The following is a 23,986-nucleotide window of genomic DNA, read 5'->3' as shown; positions in this document are numbered from 1 at the left end:
ACTAGCCAATAATATAAAGCAGGATACTAAAAGCTTTTACAGTTAGATAAAGAGTGATAGGGAGGTGAGAGCATATTGGACCACGGGAAAATGATGCTGGTGAGATAGTAATGGGGGATGAAGAAATGGCAGATGAACTTAATGGGATTTTGCATCTGTCTTCACTGTGGAAGACACCAGCAGTGTGCCAGAGGTTTGTGAGTGTCAGGGAGCAGGAGTCAGTGTCTTTGCTATTACAGTGGAAAAAGTTCAAGGCAAACTGAAAGGTCTTAAGGTGGATAAGTCACCTGGACCAGATGGACTACATCCCAGAGTCCCGAGAGAGGTTGCTGAAGAGATAATGGATGCATTGGTCATGATCTTTCAAGAATCATTGATACTGCCATGGTCCCAAAGGACTGGGAGATTGTAAATGCCACTCCACTCTAAGAAGGGAGGATAGCAAAAGAAAGGAAATTAAAGGCCAGTTAGCATAACCTCAGTGGTTGGGAAAGTGTTGGAGTTTACTATTAAGGATGAAGGTTCAGGGTACTTGGAGACTAATGTTAAGATAAGTCAAAGTCAGCATGGTTTCTGTCAAGGGAAAACTTACCTGACAAATCTATTAGAGTTCTTTGAGGAAGTAGCAAGCAGGGTTGACAAAAGAGACACAGGGGCCGTAATTTATTTGGATTTTCAGAAGGTACTTGATAAGGTGCCACACATGAGGTTGCTTAACAGGATAAAATCCTATGGCGTTACAGGAAAGGTACTGGGTTGGATAGAGGAATGGCTGGCAGGCACGAGACAGCGAGTGGGGATAAAGGGGCCTTTTCTAGCAGGCTGCCGTGACTAGTGCTGTTCCTCAGGGGTCAGTATTGGGACCTCTACTTTTCACATTGTTTGTCAATTATTTGGATAAAGGAATTGATGGCTTTGTGGCAAAGTTTCCGAATGATACAAAGATAGGTGGAGGGTCAACTAGTGCTGAGGAAGCAATGTGATTACAGCAGGAGTTGGACAAATGTGTATAAGATGATGAGGGGCATTGATCATGTGGATAGTCAGAGGCTTTTTCCCAGGGCTGAAATGGCTAGAACGAGAGGGCACAGTTTTAAGGTGCTGGGAAGTAGGTACCGAGGAGATGTCAGGGGTAAGTTTTTTTACACAGAGAGTGGTGAGTGTGTTTGGCACAGCTTTGTGGGCCGAAGGGCCTGTATTGTGCTGTAGGTTTCCGATGTTTCTATGTTTCTAAATGGGAAGAATGGACAAAAAAGTGGCAGATGGAATAAAATGTTGGAAAATGTACAATAACGTATTTTGGTAAAAGAAACAATAGTGTGGACTATTATCTAAATGGGAGGAAGGTTCAAACATCCAAGGTGCAAAGGGACTTGGGAGTTCTTTTGCAAGGCTCTCAGAAGGTTAACTTACAAGTTGAGTCTGTGGTAAAGAAGACAAATGCAATGATGGCATTTATTTCAAGGGGAATAGAATAAAAAAGCAAGGAAATAATACTGAGCCTTTATAAGACCCTAGTCAGGCTACACTTGGAATATTGCCAACAGTTTTGGGCCTCAGAAAAGATGTGTTATCATTGGAGAGAGTCCAAAGGATGTTCACAGGGATGATTCTGGGAATGAAGGGGTTAACATGTGAGGAGCATTTGGCAGCTTTGGGCTTGTAATCACTGGAATTTAGAAGAACGCGTGGGGATATCATTGAAACCTACTGAATGTTGAAAAGACAAGGCAGGGTGAACGTGGAGAGGCAGGGCTATCCAGAAATAGAGGGCACAGACCTAAAGTTGGGGGGCGACCTTTTGGAAGAGGTGAGGAGGAATGTTTTTAGAGTAGTGAATGTGTTCAATGCTCTGCCACAGACTGCGGTGAAGGCCAAGTCCGTGGGTATATATAAGGTGGAAGTTGATGTTTCCTGATCGGTCAGGGCATCAAAGGATATGGTAAGAAAGCATGAGTATGGGGTTGAGTGGGATCCGGGATCAGCCACGATGGAACGGCAGAGCAAAATCGATGGTCTGAATGGCCTAGTTCTGCTCCTGTGTCTTATGGTCTTATGGACTCTATGACTCTCTCTATTCTCTCTACCGACTACTTGCCTACCTGTCAATCTACCCATCAATCTATTTACTTACCTGCTGAGATTGACAGTAACTTGTTATGCACTCTACTGTTGCCACAATCAAATTTTATGAATATCAACTAACCCTGGTTAGGACACACTTGGAATATTCTGTTCAGTTCCGGTCATCTCATTGTGGGAAGAATGTGGAAGTTTTAGAGAGGGTGCAGAGGAGATTTACCAGGATGCCTCCTGGATTAGAGAGCATGTCTTAAGAGGATAGATTGAGAGTTCTGGAGCTTTTCTCTTTGGAGTGAAGGAGGATGAGGGGGGGACTTGGTAGAGGTGTACAAGATGAAGAGAGGCATAGGCAGAGTGGATAGCCAGCCACTTTTTCACAGGTCAGAAATGGATAATAAGAGGGAGCATAATTTTAAGCTGACTGGAAGAAGGTATAGGTGTTTTGGTATTTATTTTGTTAGTTGCACTATTTGTCTTCTTTTGCACATTGGTTGGTTGTCAGTTTTTATTATTTGTATAGTTTTTCATAAATTCTATAGTCGTTTTTATTTTCCTGCAAAAGCCTGTATGACAATGAATTTCAAGGTAGTACATAGGAACATATATGGAATCTGATAATAAATTTACTTTATGTTTGGAAAACCACAGGCAGCTTTTATTTGAACAGAGAGTTGTGGGTGTGTGGAACATCCTGCCAGAGGTAGTGGTGGAGGCAGATATATTACAGACATTTAAACAGAGAGTGGTGGGTGTGTGGAACATCCTGCCAGAGGTGGTGGTGGAGGCAGATATATTACAGACATTTAAGAGGCATTTAAATAAGCACATTGTTGAATTAAAAATCGAGGGCTATGCGACAAAGAAGAGTTAGATTGAACTTGGGGTGGGTTAAAAGGTCATCACAGCATAGTGGGCTGAAGGGCCTGTACGTTGCTGTACTATTCTATGTTCTATTTTCTAATGTCAATGACTATGAACCTGATTCTGATTCTATATCTGTCAAGGTGGATCAAGTCCAACTGGCAAGTCGATGGGACTAGACAGAACAACAAATCAGCATGGATTAGATGGGCCGAAGGGCTTGTTTCTGTGCTGTCATGCTCTATGGCACTATGACCAAATGCTGCACTGATGTTTAATCCATGGGAAGTGAGATGAGTTAGGGTGGCCTCATTTACCTCCAGTGCTTTGATAATGGCGAAGATCCCCGTTGGCCAAAAGCAGCAGATGGTGGTCAGCACGGCAATGGGGAGGTAGTCATGCGGTGATCTCTGGGGGTTCAGGATTCTGATCCGGGACTGTGTGCCGTTTGGAGCAATGCCCAGATATCCAGGCAGGTACGGCTGACGAGGCTGTAACCAAATAGCAAAATGCCATGTTAAACTCTGCTTCCCATCACCTCTTGAGCCAGCGGCCCTACAGAATCTGCTTTAATATCACCCGCATATGCGGTGAAATTTGTTGTTTTGTGGTAGAATAATAAAAGCTATGACTTACAATTAAATCTGTATAAAAAAATTAAATAAATAGTGCAAAAAGAGAGGAAAAAATACTGAGGGAAAATTCAGGGGTTCAATGTCCATTCAGAAATCTGATGGTGGAGAGGGAGAAACTGTCCCTGAAACACTGAGGGTGTGCCTTCAGGCTCCTGTACCTCATGCTTGTTGGTAGTAATGAGAAGAGGGCATGTCCGGGTTGGTGTGGGCCCTTAGTGATAGGTGTCACCTCTTTGAGGCATCACCTTTTGAGGCCGGCCTCGATGCTGGGGAGGCCAGTACCCATAATGCAACTGGCTGAGTTTGCACCTTTCTGCAGCTTCATCCAATCCTGAAGAGTGACACCTCCATACCAGATGAGGAAGCAACCAGTTAGAATACTCCCCACCCTACACCTGGAGTGACACCTCCATACCAGATGAGGAAGGAACCAGTTAGAATACTCCCCACCCTACACCTGAAGAGTGACACCTCCATACCAGATGAGGAAGCAACCAGTTAGAATACTCCCCACCCTACACTGAAGAGTGACACCTCCATACCAGATGAGGAAGCAACCAGTTAGAATACTCCCCACCCTACACTGAAGAGTGACACCTCCATACCAGATGAGGAAGCAACCAGTTAGAATACTCCCCACCCTACACTGAAGAGTGACACCTCCATACCAGATGAGGAAGCAACCAGTTAGAATACTCCCCACCCTACACCTGAAGAGTGACACCTCCATACCAGATGAGGAAGCAACCAGTTAGAATACTCCCCACCCTACACCTGACGAGTGACACCTCCATACCAGATGAGGAAGGAACCAGTTAGAATACTCCCCACCCTACACCTGAAGAGTGACACCTCCATACCAGATGAGGAAGCAACCAGTTAGAATACTCACCACCCTACACCTGAAGAGTGACACCGCCATACCAGATGAGGAAGGAACCAGTTAGAATACTCACCACCCTACACCTGAAGAGTGACACCTCCATACCAGATGAGGAAGGAACCAGTTAGAATACTCCCCACCCTACACCTGGAGTGACACCTCCATACCAGATGAGGAAGCAACCAGTTAGAATACTCCCCACCCTACACCTGAAGAGTGACACCTCCATACCAGATGAGGAAGGAACCAGTTAGAATACTCCCCACCCTACACCTGAAGAGTGACACCTCCATACCAGATGAGGAAGCAACCAGTTAGAATACTCCCCACCCTACACCTGAAGAGTGACACCTCCATTCCAGATGAGGAAGCAACCAGTTAGAATACTCCCCACCCTACACCTGGAGTGACACCTCCATACCAGATGAGGAAGCAACCAGTTAGAATACTCCCCACCCTACACCTGAAGAGTGACACCTCCATACCAGATGAGGAAGCAACCAGTTAGAATACTCACCACACTACACCTGAAGAGTGACACCTCCATACCAGATGAGGAAGCAACCAGTTAGAATACTCCCCACCCTACACCTGAAGAGTGACACCTCCATACCAGATGAGGAAGCAACCAGTTAGAATACTCCCCACCCTCCACCTGGAGTGACACCTCCATACCAGATGAGGAAGCAACCAGTTAGAATACTCCCCACCCTCCACCTGGAGTGACACCTCCATACCAGATGAGGAAGCAACCAGTTAGAATACTCCCCACCCTACACCTGGAGTGACACCTCCATACCAGATGAGGAAGCAACCAGTTAGAATACTCCCCACCCTACACCTGAAGAGTGACACCTCCATACCAGATGAGGAAGCAACCAGTTAGAATACTCCCCACCCTACACCTGGAGTGACACCTCCATACCAGATGAGGAAGCAACCAGTTAGAATACTCCCCACCCTACACCTGGAGTGACACCTCCATACCAGATGAGGAAGCAACCAGTTAGAATACTCCCCACCCTACACCTGGAGTGACACCTCCATACCAGATGAGGAAGCAACCAGTTAGAATACTCCCCACCCTACACCTGAAGAGTGACACCTCCATACCAGATGAGGAAGCAACCAGTTAGAATACTCCCCACCCTACACCTGGAGTGACACCTCCATACCAGATGAGGAAGCAACCAGTTAGAATACTCCCCACCCTACACCTGAAGAGTGACACCTCCATACCAGATGAGGAAGCAACCAGTTAGAATACTCCCCACCCTACACCTGAAGAGTGACACCTCCATACCAGATGAGGAAGCAACCAGTTAGAATACTCCCCACCCTACACCTGAACAAATTTGTGAGTTGCATTGGTGACATATGGCAGATGCTAGGGTGCAATTATCCCGGTTGGGGTCACCCGAAGAAAGCAGCACACTGTTGGAGGTGCCTTCCTTCCACTGAAACGTTGAATTTCCTGTTACTTCCTGTTTCCTGTCCACTTAGGATAACTTCCTGTTAAGATCCACAGTGAAAAGGGTGAGCAGCTTCAGGTTCCTGGGTGTCAACATCTCTGACGGTCTGTCCTTGGCTGAACACATTAATGCAATTACGAAGAGGGCATGACAATGACTATATTTCATTAGAAGCCTGAAGAGATTTGTTACCAATGGCTCTAACAAATTTCGACAAATGTAGTATGGACAACATTCTGTCTGCTATGGAGGGGCCAATGTACAGGACCAGATAAAGCTGTTGAGGGTTGTAAACACAGCCAGGAAGGTTATGGACACTAGCTTCCACAATTTCAATAGGTAACATCTCAAGAAAGCGGCATCCACCATTAAGGACCCTCACCTTCCAGGACATGTCCGCTTCTCATTATTACCACTAGGGAGGAGGTACAGGAGCCTGAAGACTTTAGGAACTGATTTATCCCCTCTACCATCAGATTTCTGAATGGTCCATGAACACTACCTCACTTTTTGCTCTCTTTTCGCACTGCCTATTTTTACATTCCTATTGTAATATAACTATACTGCTGCCACAAAGCAACAAATTTCACAACACACATTGATAGTAAACCTGACTTTGAATCTGATGTCATGGCTACCATTTCTATAAGGAGCAGAGGAGTCTCGTCACTGTCCTCTAGGTCAATGCTGAGCTCCTTCCATTCCACCCAACACCTTTTTCTGGCTTCTGCTCAATTCCTTTTCAATCCTGATGAAGGGTCTTGACTCCATAGATGCTGCCTGACCCTCTATGTGTGTGCTACTCAAGTTCTTGGTGATGTTTACATCTAGGAACCTGAAGCTCTCAACCCTCTCAGCCTCCGCACCAAATTGGATTGATGATGACGGAAATCAGCAGCATCCCACACACCACTGGTTTCCATGACAACCAGTCACTTTGGGAAGCTACTTACTTCCTGCTCATTGCAACATTGACATTCAGGGCAGCAATGGAGGTGCTCCATCTCCAAGTGTCCTTGGCCATCTTCTCCACTGTTGATTTGGGGCCCTCAATTCCACCTCATCAGTGTGGCCCCAAGGTGCCTTTGGTCTCCTGTGTTTCTTCTGCTCTGCAGGGGAGAAGACAAGTGCCGCTTTGATGATGGAGTTAGCCTCTCTTCTCATGTGCCCAGTCCATCTCTAATGCTTCTTCATGATAACTGTGGCCACGTCCTCTTAAGGTACTGACGTAGGGTGATGCTGGAGCTCATTCTTGGCCAGAAGGTGTGGAGGATCTCCTGGAGACTCGTGGTGTGAAATGTCAACAGATTGACAAGGTCGGTCTCTGTCACGTGCCAACATTCTGACCCATACAAGGGTGTGGACAGAACACAGCTGTGGAACAGCTTCACCTTGGTATGGACATTGTATTTGTTGATTCCCCATATGTTACAGGCTATTGTTGATAGGTTTGCACTCCAACAAGCACTTCTCCATGTCTTTCTTCAAAATGGCAGCCACGCCATCATGACGTTGACCACCTTTCCATCCTGAGTACAAGACTGTTTATCTGCTTTCACTGACACCCAGTATATGATATATAGGCTGTAACAATGCATTTCTGTGGTTAAATGTACTTGCTTGCCAGTGTTGTACATTCCAAAAACCAGATTTATCTCGCTCTTGGCGAGATTCTCAAATGTAGAATGATTCCTCATTGCTGTTTCTGTAACAGTTTTGTTTGGTCAGTTGGGATTGTTAGCTCTGAGCTGAACCTGCGAATCTGGAGAACCAACGGTCCACACTTAGACTGATGCATCTACTCTTTGACCTGTTTGGCATGGGTGATCCAATTAAGGGTCAATGCGTTAAGCCCTGACCCCGGCCAGCATAGCTCCTTGGGTCATTGAGGCACGCAAGCCTCCCAACCACGATGAGGTTGTGGTCCTTTTGGAGGCTGTGGTCGATAACTATGCACAAATTGTCTGCTGAACTTCCCACGTTACAGCATTGAGGTTATTCCTGAAATAGACAGCACAGAAACAGGCCCTTTGGCCCATCTAGTCTGTGCCAAACCATTTAGACAGCCTAGTTGCATCAACGTACCCTCCATACCCCTGCCTTCCACCCAAACTTCTCTTAAATGTGGAAAAAGCCTGCCTACCTATACCCCTCATAATTCTGTATACCTCTCTCAAATCTCTTCTCAATCTTCTACATTCCAAGGAATAAAGCCCGAAACTATTCAATCTTTCCTTATAACTCAGGTCCTCCAGTCCCGGCAACATCCTTGTCGATTTTGTCTGTACTTAGCTACAATAATTTTTGGAAAATAATTGGGGGATCACTTCGTTAAGTTATTGGCACCAACTTATGAGGAAGGTTACTGTATGTTTTGATGTACATGTGCCAAATAATGCCAAGCTTTTTAAAAAAAATCACTAATCTTTAGACCATAAAACATAGGAGAAGATTTGAAATGCAGTGTAATGCGTATTTTGCATCAACAGCCAGCTCAGTCCAAGGATGTGCTTGGGTCAGCCTGCAAATGTTGCCACGCTCCTAGTGGTGACATAGCAAGGCCACAATGCACTACCCCTGACCACACATCCTTGGAATGAAGGGAGAAACCAGTGCACCAAGAGGAAACCCACACAGTCATTGGCAGAACATACAAATGCCTTAGAGAATTGTACCCCAATCCATGATCGCTGGGGCTATAAAGAGATTCTGCTAACCGCTATGGTACTGTGCCACCCGTTAAGAATATTCCACATTGTCACGGGTCTCAATACACCCCTGCTCTTCAAAGGGCAGCAGAATCCCTTCCCTGAATGAGAATTAATGAACCAGATGTGTTTTTCACCACAATCCAATTACTGATAATAGCTCTGTGATTTCAGAATTCATTCAATTACATTCATTAAAATCCCAGCTGCTAAAATGGGATTCAAACTGTTTTTGCATCACTACCCCATGGTCCCTCGACACCTCGAGTGATTGAGATGTACACCATGAAGAAGCCACTGCAGAAGAGGATATTATTTGCCTGACTGGGTGCATGCTAGCCCGCAACAGAGTAATCCCGTCAGACCCCATAACCCTCTCCACATTTTCCTGAAACTTTTTCCCATCAACTCTCTTCTCACACACAAAACCACACTGAATGTTCATTTATAGTGGTCAGATAACCTGACAGCTTATCACAGTTGGAGGAGGTACTGGTGACGGTGATGGGTACGTGATGTGGTTAAATGATGGAATCACAACAGCTGGCTTGTTGCTACCGCAGTTTGGGGTGTCCCAAAGCTCGGAGCTCAATTCCGCAGCCATTCTGTAAGGAGTGTCTGTCCGTCCTCCCCTTGGAATGCAGGGGCTTTCTCCGGGTCCTTCCATTTCCTTCTGCATTCCAAACACTTACTGGATAGGTTTATTTGTCACTGTAACTTGTCGCGTGTTTAGCTTTGAGTTAAATAAGACTTGCTGCTGGTTGCAGGGAAGGGATTCTGCTGCCCTTTGAAAAACCCTTCTAGATCTGAGTGGCCAAGGACAGAGAGACGGAGGACTGTCATTGCTGCCCAACACAGTGCTGGTGTTTAGGGCGGCAATGGCAATCCTCCATCTCTCTGTCCTTGGCCACTCAGAGGTAGAAGGGTTTTTCATTGCTATTTCCATAACAGTTTTGTTTGCCCAGTCAGAGTTGTTGGCGCTGAACTGAACCCCTGAACCCAAGGAACGATCGACCACTCTACTTTTTGACCTGTTTGGCTTGGGTGACCTATCAAGAGCCGAAGCTCGAAGCCCCCACTCCAGTCAACATTGTCCAGTCCTGCGACTCAGAGCAGTCCCGTCAGCGTTCCTCTGCCTTCCTTGACCTTTCTTGGTCCTCACCACCGGTGCTGCTGTCTTTAGTTTCTACCTATAGACTGGGAGTAGAAGTACAGGCAGGTGATTGAACTTTTCAAAATGAGGGCGTGGGATGGCACAGTAAGCGCTCTTGATGGTGGTATAACCATGGTCAAGTGTGCTGGTGCCACAGGTGATATGTTGGTGGTAGTTGTTCAGAGAGTTCTTCCAGCTGGTCTGGTTGAAATCTCCCACAATGGTAGTGAAGGGAGTCTTGTTTCATGTCTGCTGATTACATTGCTCAGCTCCTCCAGTGTCTGCCTGATGGTGGAAAACTCCCTCAGCAGATAAAATGGACAAACTATGACTGCTAGATGTTCCAGGTCAGGTAACCACGACTGAGACAGAACCACAACATTTGTGCACCACTCCACCTCTTCGACCTTTAAACAACCCAACAGTCCTGCCTTTGCAGAGAATGGTGAAGTCATTGAGCTCCAGCACTGTGTTTGAAATGGCGGGGGATAGCCATGCTTCCATGAAGCAGAGTACTCAGCAGTCCCGGATGTCCCTTTGGTACATCACTCTTCCTCCAAGGTCTCCAGTTTTATTTTGCATTTGCCAGCAGGATAGTTGAGAGTGAAAGTCTAAGACCTTTCTGGTTCAATTGTACCTGTAGTCCAGTGTGGCATCCCTGCTTCGGTTTTCTTAAAGGGGAAATGCACTCTGGGCCTGAGTATGCTGTCTGAGGTCCTTTGATTTTGTGTATCAAATATCTTAAAACAGTGTTGCTTACCTATGGCTGTGACTGGATTACAGCTGTCATGTCCCTAGTGGGAATATCTGATGATTTCTATTGGAGCTGCATGCAAAAGTCACCATCTAATGGTGCCATCATCCTCAGATTCAGATTCAGTTTATTGTCATTTAGAAACCACAAATGCAATGCAGTTAAAAAATGAGACAACGTTCCCCAGAATGATATCAGAAAAGCATATGACAAAACAGACTACACCAGAAAATCCACATAACGTTTGGCAATCCCCAGTCCAGAGTCCGGAGAGGCTGCTGCGTATTAATATCGCACTACCGTCTTAGCGCATTCCCCGGAAAGGAGCTCCAAATCCACCAGACAAAACAAGACCAAAAACTAAAGCTACAAGACCTGCACAAAACCACATGGTTACAACAGTGCAAACAATAGCATAATTGATAAAAAAACAGACCATGGGCACAGTAAAAATAGTCCAAAGATGTTAAAGGACTATCAGTTCAAAAGAAATCACCACACGGTTTCCACAAGTCCCCAGGGTCCCGACAGACTCGCCATCCCACGCCGGCGGCAGAAGGGAATACCCCCGCTATGGGCTTCCACGGTACCGCCCAACTCAGCCTCGCAGACGCAGCACACACCGAAAGCGACCTGACCGCAGCGGACTCCGAGTCCGTCGAACCTCCGAGCCTCCGACCATCCCCTCCGGCACAGCTTCTCCGAGCACCATCCTCTGCCGAGCGTATTAAGACAGCCCTGCCAACGGCCATCGGCAACGCGACCCCGAGGACTGGGGGCCTGTCCTACCCAGCAGAATCCCGGACCTCACAGCAGCAGCAGCAATGAAGAAGGTCTTCCTGGAGATTTCCCGATGGTCCTCCGTGCTCCCACGTCCATTTTCAATCGATTATGATTGCGCACGGCACCCCGCTTCACAAATAACAGATAACCAGCTCCGGAGTGGCCGCTGCAAGCTGCATCGCGCCGCCATCTTGAAAAATTATACTGCCATCATTTTTGGAAATGCTACATTGGAACATGGTGACACCTGGTCTGTCCCAGCACATCCTCGGACTGTGTTGGTCATTGATACAAATGACGCATTTCACAATATGTTTTGATGTGTGTGTGACAAATAAAGCTACTTCTTTAATCTTCCTGCTTCCCCGCATTGGTTAAGGTTAGGATGGCATTCAAAAATAATAGTTAAACGAACATTACGCGCCCAGTCAGGACTGCACAATCAGATGGTACTTACATTCCCGATGGGATAGACAGGTATAAGGGTTGTGTAGGGCTGCAGCTGGACGGCATAGCCAGGGGGTGGTGGTACAACGTAGGAGGAGTGGCCCACAGCTCCACATGGCAGCAAGGTGGTAAACCCTGGGGCTCCGCTGTGGAATGCTGTCTCCTGCATGTGTCCCCGCACGTCAACAGGAGGAGCGGGTATCTGTGTCTGCACGGAGTAAGTCGTGGACAGGGCATGGAGTCGTGGCTCGATCGCCTGGCTGTAGGGGGGAGGTGAAGATGTCGGAACTGGTGCATCTGAAGGACCTACAAAGTATGGAGAAAGGGGAACGATTATTCATGTCCTGACCATCTTCAGCATCTTCAACATCTTCAAAAGGAAATGCCTCAAGAAGGCAGCATCCATCATGGAGGGCCTTCACCATCCAGGATATGCTCTTGTCTCATTACTACCATCAGGGAGGAGGTACAGGAACCTGAAAACACACACTCAATGTTTTAGAAACAGCTTCTTCCCAGTCACCATCAAATTTCTGTAAGAATCATGAACTCCGCCTCACTAATTTGCTCTCTTTCTGCACTACTTATTTAGTTTTCTTAAATATTCTTTTGTACTATTTATCATTATTTTCACGTATTACATGGTACTGCTGCTACAGAACAGCAAATCTCAAGACTTACATCAGTGATAGTCAACCTGATTCTGATTCTGATCAGTACTTTATATAACTCCAATAAATTACCTGATAAATGCACTGAAGGTAATCTTGGTAAATTTGGTGATGATACAGAGTTCTTTAGGAGAGTAGGTAATAAAGAGGACATTTCACTGAGCCTGGCCCAACGGCCTGCATTTGACCCGTCTCCCTCTATTCTCACTACCACCATTGGGCGGGAGGTGCATGAATCTTGGGTCTCATGATGACAGGTACAGGGGCAATTGTTACCCTACAGCCCTCAGGCTCCTGGACTGGCTTTACTCGCCTCAGCACTGAACTGACTCAGAAGCCTGCGGACTCGCTTACAGGAACCCTACAGTTCAGGTTCTATGTCCAATTTGTTTACCTTTTTATTGTTTGCATGATTTGTCCTCTTTTGCACAACAGATGTTTGACAGTCGACCTACTTTGAACTTTGATAAAGAGATACGGAGTCGTAGAGATAGACAGGCCCCCTCGCTCAGTCCATCTTTGCCGAGCAAGTTATCTACTGGCAGAGTTCTATTTGTCTGCTTTTGACCCTATTGCACTAAAGCAGGGATTCACAAACTTTTCATGCCCTGGACCAATACATTAACCGAGGGGTCCAGAGACCCCAAGCTGGGGATCCCTGCTCTAAAAGCATTCCGCTCCATAGATGCTCCCTGATCTGCTGAGTTCTTCCAGCATTTTGTATTTGCTGCTCAAAATTAACAACAGCAGCAGACTCTTGTGTTTCGGATCACTATTTTCTCTCTTTTTTACTATTTATTGATTTTTATTGGGAGACAGGGTGCAGATACATCTCTAGCAAAGGAGGTGTAAGGTGCTCCCTCCCTCCCCTAACCTGCAAGTCAGAGTGGCAGCTGCTTAGCCCCTCTCCTCCCCCCGATCAGGGTCACGTGAAGTCATGGGAGCAGGTGGTGGAGGGTCGTATGAGCAGTCGGTCCATATCACAAACCCTGGTTATGCGACCGCTGACACCAGGCAGACAATCCGAAGAGTATTGATTATGGCTGGGATCACCTGACTTGTAAAGACACTGCCCAGAAGAAGGCAATGCGAGAAACATTTGCCAAGGATGATCATGATCGCCCACGTCATATGACGCAGCACATAGTGATAATGATTCAATATAAATGTATTATATACTCTTATAGTAATTGTAATTTATAGTCATTTTATGCATTGCACTGACCACTGTTTTAAAACAACAAATTTCATGACGTATGTCAGTGAGAATGAACACTACTCTCATTCTGCTTGTTCAGGGAGAGAATGAACAGTTAGTGTGAGCAGGTGGGATGTAGATCATCCATGTGGGAGTAGGGTCGAGGAGCTGAGTTGCCTGCTCCTGTTTGTAAGTACAATGGGCAGAGAAACTCAAGGAGTTGGACTTCGTGAGGATCGTGCTGCTCTCTGCGACGGAGAGGCATTGGAGGAGTTGGTGTGCAGTCTATCGGCAAGTGATTGCCTTAGTTGTTTCTCTTGGTGGTGTAGAATGCTGCCAGTCTGATTCTCTGATTTATTGGCGACGGGAGGGGAGCTGCATGGTGTCAGTCATAGAGGACGAGGCCTCGGGCCGCGTTGTTGCCTGTTGTCAGCTGTTCCGCCGAGAGTCAGTGTGCTCCACTGGAGTGCTGGGGCAGTGTGGCACGGCATCAACGCTGGAGTCAGTGCTGCCTCACACTGTTCACTGGCAGAAGACGAGCTCCATTGTGTTTGACTGCAGACTGCTGCAACAGTCATCGACTTCTTCTGTGTGGCTGTATTTCACTGTGACCTTACATGTGCCTTGTGCTGTGTGTGACTGTTGGTACTGTGGTTTGCACCTTGTCCCCGGAGTAACGCCGTTTTGTTTGGCTGTACTCTGGGTATTCACGTATGGTGGAATGACAACTAAACTAAATGAGCAGCCATTCTATCAGTGACGTCCTCCTCACCGAGCAAACCACCTCAGGCTCCCATCGTCAGCCACAAGTTAGGAACCCATGGAAGGGTTTGTATTTCTGAGCCACCCAACCTTTTGCTCCATGGTTGAGTCAGCAAGGAATGTAGCCATTCCCGAACAGAGGGTCAGGGTGAACGACACAGCAGGGAGGACAGAAGAAAGCAGCACAACTGATTGGTTCCTAACCCTGCCCACCATCAAGGTCATCTTCAAAAGGCAGTTCCTCAAGAACAACAGCAAGCTGTTTGATAGTGATGGAGCTGGACGTTGTTGTGTTGCCACCTGGACCTATCGTGTGCCGTTGAGCCGAGACACTGCTCGGTGTGAGTGACTGCCTCGCACATTTCTATTGTGGTCCCAACACTCTGTTGGACATGGGTAACATAAAGTACTGCAAGTTCTGCTCACTGGTTCATTGGCAAGACAAACGATGGGAAAGCTGCGTTGCCTCGGTTGTGGCAAGGAATAGGTCAAGACTGCTAGAGCGGACCAGAGGAGGAGATGTCGAGTTGGTGTAGAGTAGCCTCAGTGGGATGCACTGGAATCTGTACCGGTATTGGGGGCTGGCCATCCTGTGCATGTTCAGTAGTAGATCAAGCTGGACCAGGATAACTTAGCAGCAATTCTTCAGTGATCTGAGCTATATTATTTTTTTCTTTGTGTTTTTCTGAAATAGTAACCATATGTGCTATTTCTGCTCTGTGCAGTGTGTTGCGTGCTGTTGGTAATGTGTTCTGCACCTTGGTCCTGGAGGAACGCTGTTTCGTTTGGGTGTATTCATGTATGTGTAATACCCTGGTTAAGATGATGTCTTATTGTATGGCTACAGCTATGCTCAGAATCAGAGTCAGGCTGTTGGGTACTTTATTTTTTACAACTTTTCTGTAAAACGCAGTGTGTTACTGCCAGCATTTTGGTTTCTGTTAAGATAAGAGGAATAGACAGAGTGGACAGCCAGCGCCTCTTCCCCACGGCACCACTGAGTACAAGAGGACATGGCTTTAAGGTAAGGGGAGGGAAGTTCAAGGGGGATATTAGAGGAAGTTTTTTCACTCAGAGAGTGGTTGGTGTGTGGAATGCACTGCCTGAGTCAGTGGTGGAGGCAGATACACTAGTGAAGTTTAAGAGACTACTAGACAGGTATATGGAGGAATTTAAGGTGGGGGGTTATATGGGAGGCAGGGTTTGAGGGTCAGCACAACATTGTGGGCCAAAGGGCCTGTAATGTGCTGTACTATTCTCTAAGAAGTTATTTAATCAGATTAGGAATATTGTGTCAGTCAATCAGGTTTGCTTTGATAACATTCTGTCCAGTAGGTTGCCGTGGAACACTGGCGAGAGATCGGTGACATCCAGCTTCTAGGAGAACGTGGGTTTTGGGTAGAGATCTTTTTGCTGGAGTTGGGGAAGAAGTGGGGTGCGGAGCAGAGAAAATGGAAGGCACTCGCAGAACCCTGCCTGGAGGAGAGACGCTATCTGAAGAAGTGCTTGCTGCAGACGAATGGTTCCATGGAGAAAGTGGCAATGCTTCTGAGTCAGCCAGTTCATTCATAACAGACTTGAACTGTGGCTGGTGGCCTTTACGCAGAACGCGTGTTCAGCGCTGTGAGTAATTAAAGCAAGGCTCCCGACTACTAGCAATGAACTCTGATGTTAATGTGCACATTACAGATTGGTTGAACTGTAATGGGCCCTTGTTCTGTAAGTTGTTTGTTAATATCTGTAAATATACTTCCACTTTATATTTATGCTGGTGTAAGTTCCACTATTTCCTGGTGAAAAAGTAACTGCACTGTGCAGTATTTATACAGCATTCACCATAACTTTATTTTGTTTGAACCCGACTCATACCGACCCTAGACATGTGTTGTTCATTGGAGATAGCTATTTCACCATACCCAAGTATCCCTGAGTCACTTGGCTTTTAACCAAGGATAGCTAACAAGCCTAATTTTTTTTTATGAGCCATGGTGAGATGGTTACATATGGTTGAATGATAATTAAAGTTTTTATAACTTCTATTTGAACACAGTAGCACTGTGGCATTAGTGGCTAGCGTAATGCTTTACATCAACAGCAATCAAGGTTCAATACCTGCCACTGTCTGTAAGGAGTTTGTACATTCTCCCCGTGACTTCATGGGTTTCCTCCAAATTCGAAAAATGCTTGGGTTAGGCTTAGTAAGTGTGGGCGTTCTATGTTGGCGCCAGAAGTGCAGTGACACTTATGGGCTACCCCCAAGCACACCCTTGGACTGTGATGGCCATTGTTGCACAAAGCACATTTCCTGACGAAGGGTCTCAGCCCGAAACGTTGACTGCTCGTTTCCACGGATGCTGCCCGACCTGCTGAGTTCTTCCAGCTTGTTTGTACGTGTTGAACATTTCACTGTTTGTTTCAATATACGTGTGACAAATGAAGCCAATCTTTATCTTATCTTAGGCTGATTTCAAATAGAGAGAGAAAAAATTCAACAGTACAGACAATGGAAACATAGGTTTCTGTTGAACGATCAGTTAGAGTTAGCGTTTTAAAAGATCGCTCTACACTCAGAATTTCCTGGTTCATTGATTGTGTATCTGAGAATCCAACAAAGAGGTAAATAGATAATGGCTCAGCCAGCTGGTTTCTCTGTCCATCTCCAAGGGGAACATCCTTCAATCAATTATCACCTTGTTGGCAAGACTCCAATCACATCAGGCACTGCTCACACCACAACTGAAGGGCAATGAGATTCAGCAGATGCTGGAGATCCAGAGCCACACACACACAAAATGCAGTGGGATCTCAGCATGTCAGCAGAGGAATAAACAGTTGGCATTTGGAACTGAGATCCTTCATCAAGACTGGAAAGGAAGGTGGAAGAAAGAAGAATAAGAAATGGGCTGAAGGAGAAGGATTCTAATAAGAGATGAGAGTGGAGCATGGGACAAAGGGAAGGGGGAAAGGGGTCGTTGGGCAGGTGAAGAGAAGAGAAGGGGTGAGAGGAGAACAAGAATGGGGACTGGAGAAAGGGGGAAGGGCTGGGAGGAGAAATTACTGAAATTGGAGGAATTAACGTTCTTGTTTTAAGGTTCAAAATTCAAAGTAAATTTATTATCAAGGTACATAGATTTCACTGTATGCAACCATGAGATTCACTTTCTTGAAGACATTCACAGTAAATGAAAGAAACGAAATAGAATCCAGTAAGGACTGCCCCACCCCAAAATAACAGGCAAAGGATCAACGTACAAAAGGCAACATACTGTGCAAATACACTGCACTGAAGAAATAATAATAAATATATAAGCAATAAATATTGAGAACATGAGATGAAGAGACATTGAGAGTAAGCCCATAGCTTGTAGGCAAGTGAAATTAAGTGAAGTTATCTCCTCTAATTCAACGGTTTGAGGGGCAATAACTCCTCCTGAACCTGGCGGTGTGAGTCCGGAAGCTCTTGATGGCAGCAGCAAGAACTGAATGAACTGTAGTTGGGGTCCCTGATGATCGATGCTGCTTTCATAGAAACATAGAAAACCTACAGTGCAACACAGGCCCTTCGGCCCACAAAGCTGTGCCGAACATGTCCCTACTTTAGAACTACCTAAGCTTACCCATAGCCCTCTATTATTCTAAGCTCCATGTAGCCATCCGGGAGTCTCTTAAAAGACCCTATCGTTTCTGCCTCCACCACTGCCGTCGGCAGCCCATTCCACGCACTTACAACTCTCTGCGTAAAAACCTACCCCTGACATCTCATCTCTATCTGCTTCCAAGCACCTTAAAACTGTGCCCTCTCGTGCTAGCCATTTCAGCCCTGGGGAAAAGCCTCTGACTATCCACACGATCAATGCCTCTCCTTATCTTGTACACCTACAATCTGTGTAGATGTACTCAGTGGTGGGGAGAGCTTTACCCATAATGGACTGGGCCACATTCTGTAGGTTTCTCCATGCAAGAGCAGTGCTATTTCCATACCAGTCAATATACTCTCCGCCACATATCTACACAAATCTGTCACTTTCAGGTGACAACAAATCTTTATAAACTTCTCAGAAATTAGAGGCACTGCCATGCTTTCTTCATAACGGTGCTCACGTTCTGGGCTCAGGACGGTTGGAGGCTTCCCAGATACCACGTCATGGCAATAGCAGAGGTCATGTACCAACATGCCAGAATGGGAAACATCGACTGTTCTAGAAGCACCTAGACATGAGCTGCTACCCTGGGCACTGGGTGCTTGATTCAGTCCCCGTACTCTTGGACTGAGATAGGAAGAGGCCTCAGCAGCTGTACCCACTACCGGGCAGTCTTATTTAGGATCCGCTCTGCTCAGCCCTCTCAGGAAAGGGGTTAAGAATAACCCGATTCCAAAGCTCCCAATTGGATTACAGCGTCCAGACGGATCACCACCCATGGTCAAAAAACAAAGAAACATGACCTTTAGGGCCTGGGAACTGCGCACATAGTGCAACCAGTGCTCGAGCAGAGAGGAAACCCCCGATCATTGCCAGAGAACTGATGAGATGCTTGTCATTTGAAGAGTGTCTGACAACTCTGGGCCTGTACTCACTGGAATTCAGAAGAATAAGGGGATGACCTCATTGAAACCTATCAAATGTTGAAAGGCCTCGACAGAGTGGATGAGGAGGGGATGTTTCCTATGGTGGGGGAATCAGAGGACACAGCCTCAGAATAAAGGGGCGTCCTTTTAGAATGAGTATGAGGAGGAATTTCCTGAGCCAGAGAGTGGTGAACCTGTGAAATTCATTCCCACAGGCAGCTGTAGAGTCCAAGTCATTGGCCATTCTTAAGGCAAAGGTTGATAGATTGTCAATTGGTCAGGGCATGAAGGGATATGGGGAGAAGGCAGGAGAATGGGGCTGAGAGGGAAACTTGATCAGGCATGATGAACTGTTGGAGCAGACTCGATGGGCCAAATGGCCTAATTCTGCTCCTGTCTTATGGTCATACTCTCATGCCACATTGACCTAGCTGCTCTTTCTGAAATTTGTCTGTCAGAAGAAGGGCAACAGAAGGAGGAGAAGATTCTCCTGGAAAGGAAAGGCTGCTGAAGACTCGGGATCCACCGTGTTAGATTTCCAATCCAGAACCAGCTTGCCCTGGGAGGTCATGACAATGTTCCCCGCTTGCTGATGAGACCCGCCACGGTGGTGTCATCGGCGAACTTGATGATGTGGTTCGAGCTGTGTGCTGCAGCACAGTCGTGGGTCAGCAGAGTGAACAGCAGTGGGCTGAGCACACAGCCCTGGGGAGCCCCCGTGCTCAGTGTGATGGTGTTGGAGATTGTGGTGAACTAGATATACCTGTCTGACTGCTCCTGTGGCTCCTCCCAAGACCCTGCTGACTGCCCCTGTGGCTCCTCCCACAGACCCCTGTATAAAGGCGACTGTGGCCTGCTGCTCTCCCTCATTTCCCAGGATGTAGTGTTGTTCTTCAGTCAATAAAAGCCGATATCTCACTTCCTAAGTCTCGGCGTGAGTTATTGATGGTGCATCAGAGATGCAGCTCCCGATCCGGACTGGCTGAGGTCTCCCAGTCAGGAAGTCTAGGATCCAGTTGCAGTGGGAGGTGTTTAGGCCCAGCAGTTGCAGGATTATCTGGAAGGAGAGACGCTCCAAGCTGTAATAGCATCGCGCTAACCACTAAGCTACATAGCGACAAATTTTCCATGTACACATGATAAATAAATCTGGCATCTGCCTCTCTGACAGAACTTTAACTAAATTTACCTAACCCGTTGTCCCCTCCTCCTTGCACAGTATACTTCTATCCATCTCTCATTGCCCTAGTTCCCCAGACTCTCTGACACTCTACAGTGCCTTTCTTTGCAGTATCTCCCTTTAATTCTTGCTATATATAAAGTCCCTCTGCAGTATGTCCATCCCCCACTCTCTCTCTCTGCAGCATTATTCTCTCTCTCTCTGCAATGCATCTATCTCTGTTTCCCTCCCCTTCTCTCTCTTCTCCCTTGCTCTCTCTCTCTTTTTCTCCCTCTCTCCTTCTCTATCTCTTTCTCTCTCTCCTCTTTGCCTTCTACTCTCTCCTTCTCTTTCCCACTCCTTCTTGCTCTCTATCTCCTTCTCTCACACTCTCTCCTTCTCTCTCTCCTTCTCTTTCTCCCTTCTTCTCTCTCCTTGTTCACTTTCTCTCCCCATCTCCTTCTCTCTCCCCCACCCGCTCCTTCTCTCTCCCCTCCCCTCCTTCACCTATTCTCCACCTCTCTCTCTGTCTGTCTCTGATTGCAAAACCTCTCTCACTCTCCCCCTCTCTTTTCTCTGTACTACTCTCTACTGCCACTGCAAAACAAGCCTCACAAGGTATGTCAGTGACAATAAAGTCAAATCAAAGTACACGTTTTATCTAAATACTTATATGTCACTATCTTGAGATCCATTCTTTCAGGCATTTTCAGAAAAATAAAGATATACAGTATAATAGAATTTTTGAAAGAAAAACTATTCAAAAATAAAGACTGATGAACAACCAAGGTGCAAAAGAAGACAATTTGTGCACATGAAGTATAATACTGAGAACATGAACTGCAGAACCCTGGAAAGTGGGTCTGTACTGAAGCCCATTACAGATTCTGATTCCACACCCTGTGTCTGAACTATCTGCGCCACTCCTGTTCCTGTTTGTAGGTCTCTCAGGTATCTGGCTCACTCTCTCGGAGAAGGGCGGTTTCTCACGTAAACAGACTCACGCTGCGCTGGTTTTTCTCTGCGTCACCATCCCCACATCAAAATGCAGATCTCTGCTGCTGTCTTATATCGAGAGCAACACTGGTGCTGGACATTCCCATAACTTGAATTTCATTGCCCCAGACACTCTGGGTTGATAAAGGATGTTTGCAGCATGTTTCAGTAATGACTAGCGGCTCTGTGTGAAATCTATTTTTATGTTACAGAATAAACTTTATCCTCATAAATAAATTACCATGGCCTCATGTGGCCATAGAGGTTCTTGGCTCCTCCTCCCAATTTGAGGAGTAGCCAAGAACATTGGGTGTTCTAACTTCTAGTAAATTCTCCTCCTTCTCTCTTTTTCCATTCCCAATTCTGACTCCCCTCTTACCCCTTCTCTCCTGCTTGCCCCTCATCATCCCCTTCAACATATTTCATGACATACAGTACTGTGCAAAATCTTTAGGCACACCTATATAGTTAAGTCTTTTGCCTAGCACTGTGGTAATTTTATGTATTGCACTGTACTGCTGCAAAAAAACCAAATCTCATGACATATGTGAGTGATGATAAACCAGATTCTGATATGGAATTGTGGACTGAGAGTAGGAATGGGACAGGGAGAGGGGAATTGTGGTTGGAAAAAGGGGAAACGGAGGGGGAGGGAGTGGGAAGCACCAGAGAGACATTCTGTAATGATCACTAAGCCAGACTCCTTCTCTGCCACCTGTCCCACACCCCTCCTGGAGTCTCCACTCTCACCATTCCCAACATCGTTTGCTCCCAGTAGACTTACAAACTCACTCTCCACATTGAAAAGTACAATCCTGCGCAAAATTCTTAGACACCCTAGCTATACATATTTGCACAGAATTGTTTGCCAGTACTGTATTAAGTCTGATTCTGATTCTTAAGCTGGTGGTCCTCTCCGATCAGATTCCTTCTTCTTCAGCCCTTTCCACCTAGCCCCTCCCAGCTTCTTACTTCATCACCCTCCCCCATTCACCTTAAATATACCCAATGTGCTGTCATAGGAGAGCGTCCAGAGGAGGAGAGCGTCCAGAGAGCGTCCAGAATGATCCCAGGAATGAAAGGGTTGATGCTTGAGGAGCATTTGATGGTTCTGGGCCTGTACTCACCGGAGTTTAGAAGAATGGGGAGGGGATCTCAGTTAAACCTATCAAATATTGAAAGACATGGATAGAGTGGATGTGGGAAGGACGTCTCCATTAGAGGAGAGGTCTAGAGCCAGAAGACACAGCCTCAGAATAGAAGGATATCCCTTTAGAAAGAAAGGAAAGAGGGAGGTGAATCTGTGGAATTCATTGTCATAGACAGCTGTGGAGACTATGTTAATTGGTATATTTAAATGTTTTTGATTAGTGAGGCCATCAAAAGTTATAGAGAGAAGGCAGGAGAATGGGGTTGAGAGGGATAATAAATCAGCCACGATGGCCCAAGTGGCCTAATTCTGCTCTGATGTTACACAGTAGCACTAAATCAATCCCTTCGCAAGGGTTCCCAGTACACCGGCTACAGGCTGTGGTCAAAATGTACATTGTGGTAATTTGAACTACTACAGTGCTGCGATATTAAAAAGTAACACTTACAATTGTTCAGTGTGTTGCGAAATTTCTAAATTTAATAACATCATTCAATCGCTAACACGCATGGAATGAAAACAATTAATAATATATTTAAATATTAATAATAATGAAACTAATGTTACACTATCTATACAACAAACAAAATGAGCATTTTTATTAATAGGCTTAATTTGATGCAATATTAATATGGCTAATATTTCCTTCCAAAGAGGTTAATAACCTCATTCTATTAATTGAGTTAAACTTATCAAGAGGTTAACCACATATAATGTGCTTATTAATGCATCATTTACTAACATTATTGCGGGTTGCTATAATATATTTTCAATAATACGATGACTATTATATCGCAACATTAGTGCAGTTAATGGTACAGTTTTACTAGACTGCATTGTATCAATAAAGAAGTCAATAATTGTATCGAACTTAATACGGTCATTACTATGTTGGAATATTACTACGATCAATAATGTGTAGCAATATTAATACTATGTTGCATTTGCAATATTAACATTATTATTTTGCTATTTTAACGCAGTTAACACGCTGCGATATTAATACAGTGGTTGCAGTCATTAATGCAGTATTGTTGCGATAAACATATTGTTTTAGGAATGACGTGCAATTGGCTGAACTTGTCACATCATCGGGACTGTTCCTTTAAAAGATCCAAACAGAACTCTCCCAGCCCTCTCAACTCAGCAGTAATCCGATCCAGAATCTCTTTGGGCTGACAAACATCAAAGTCAGAAGGGAACATCTATTTACCTGTTTTTTCAGTTGACATGGTCGCTGTGTTAAAATGGGATTTTCAAAAAAAAAACAGAAGCCTCACGTTTGTTGAGATTAAAGGAGGGAAAGATCGATAAGCAGATAAAATAAATTGCAGTAATCCCTCTGCCTGCCTATATCGTCTAATAGTAAAAACTGTTCATGGTTGCACCCTCAACCTAACCTGGCAAAGCCTGCTTGCCGTTCAGTGGCGCTCAAAGCACAGGAGCCCGCCCTCGTTTGCGAGTAGCCGTTTTGATTGCTCCATCGCCACGTCAATCACACACTTATCCGATCTGCCGTCGCCAGAGCCTCGGTTAACCCCTTGGCTGGCTTGCAGAGATGCCAGGCGTACAGAGAGACGTAGGGCAAAGGACCACTGGAACAAAAGGAGGATATCTCTTCATTTCTCCTCCACTTGCACCCCTTGCTTGTTTTAATGTGCAAAGAGATTACGGCCTGTAATCCAAATTCATCCGACGTTTCTGT

The 23,986-nt window shown here is 45.8% G+C and overlaps 1 protein-coding gene across 1 annotated transcript in view; it reads right to left on the bottom strand.

The window, feature by feature from the left end:
* prrt1 (proline-rich transmembrane protein 1) overlaps positions 1-23,697 on the bottom strand; it is a 29,454-nt gene extending 5,757 nt beyond the window's left edge. The window contains exons 1-3 of the mRNA XM_073065335.1: positions 23,495-23,697; positions 11,789-12,084; positions 3,261-3,434 (exon numbers count right to left, since the gene is read on the bottom strand). Of these exons, the coding sequence (XP_072921436.1) occupies positions 3,261-3,434; positions 11,789-12,084; positions 23,495-23,513 (489 nt within the window). The 5' untranslated portion in view covers positions 23,514-23,697. The remainder of the gene's footprint in view (positions 1-3,260; positions 3,435-11,788; positions 12,085-23,494) is intronic.
* Positions 23,698-23,986: the final 289 nt, after the last annotated feature.

This window comes from Hemitrygon akajei, chromosome 2, assembly GCF_048418815.1.
Source record: "Hemitrygon akajei chromosome 2, sHemAka1.3, whole genome shotgun sequence".
Classification (NCBI taxonomy): Eukaryota; Metazoa; Chordata; class Chondrichthyes; order Myliobatiformes; family Dasyatidae; genus Hemitrygon; species Hemitrygon akajei.
The sequence above is the reverse complement of the archived record's forward strand: the minus strand, read 5'-3'. Positions and strand labels throughout refer to the sequence as shown.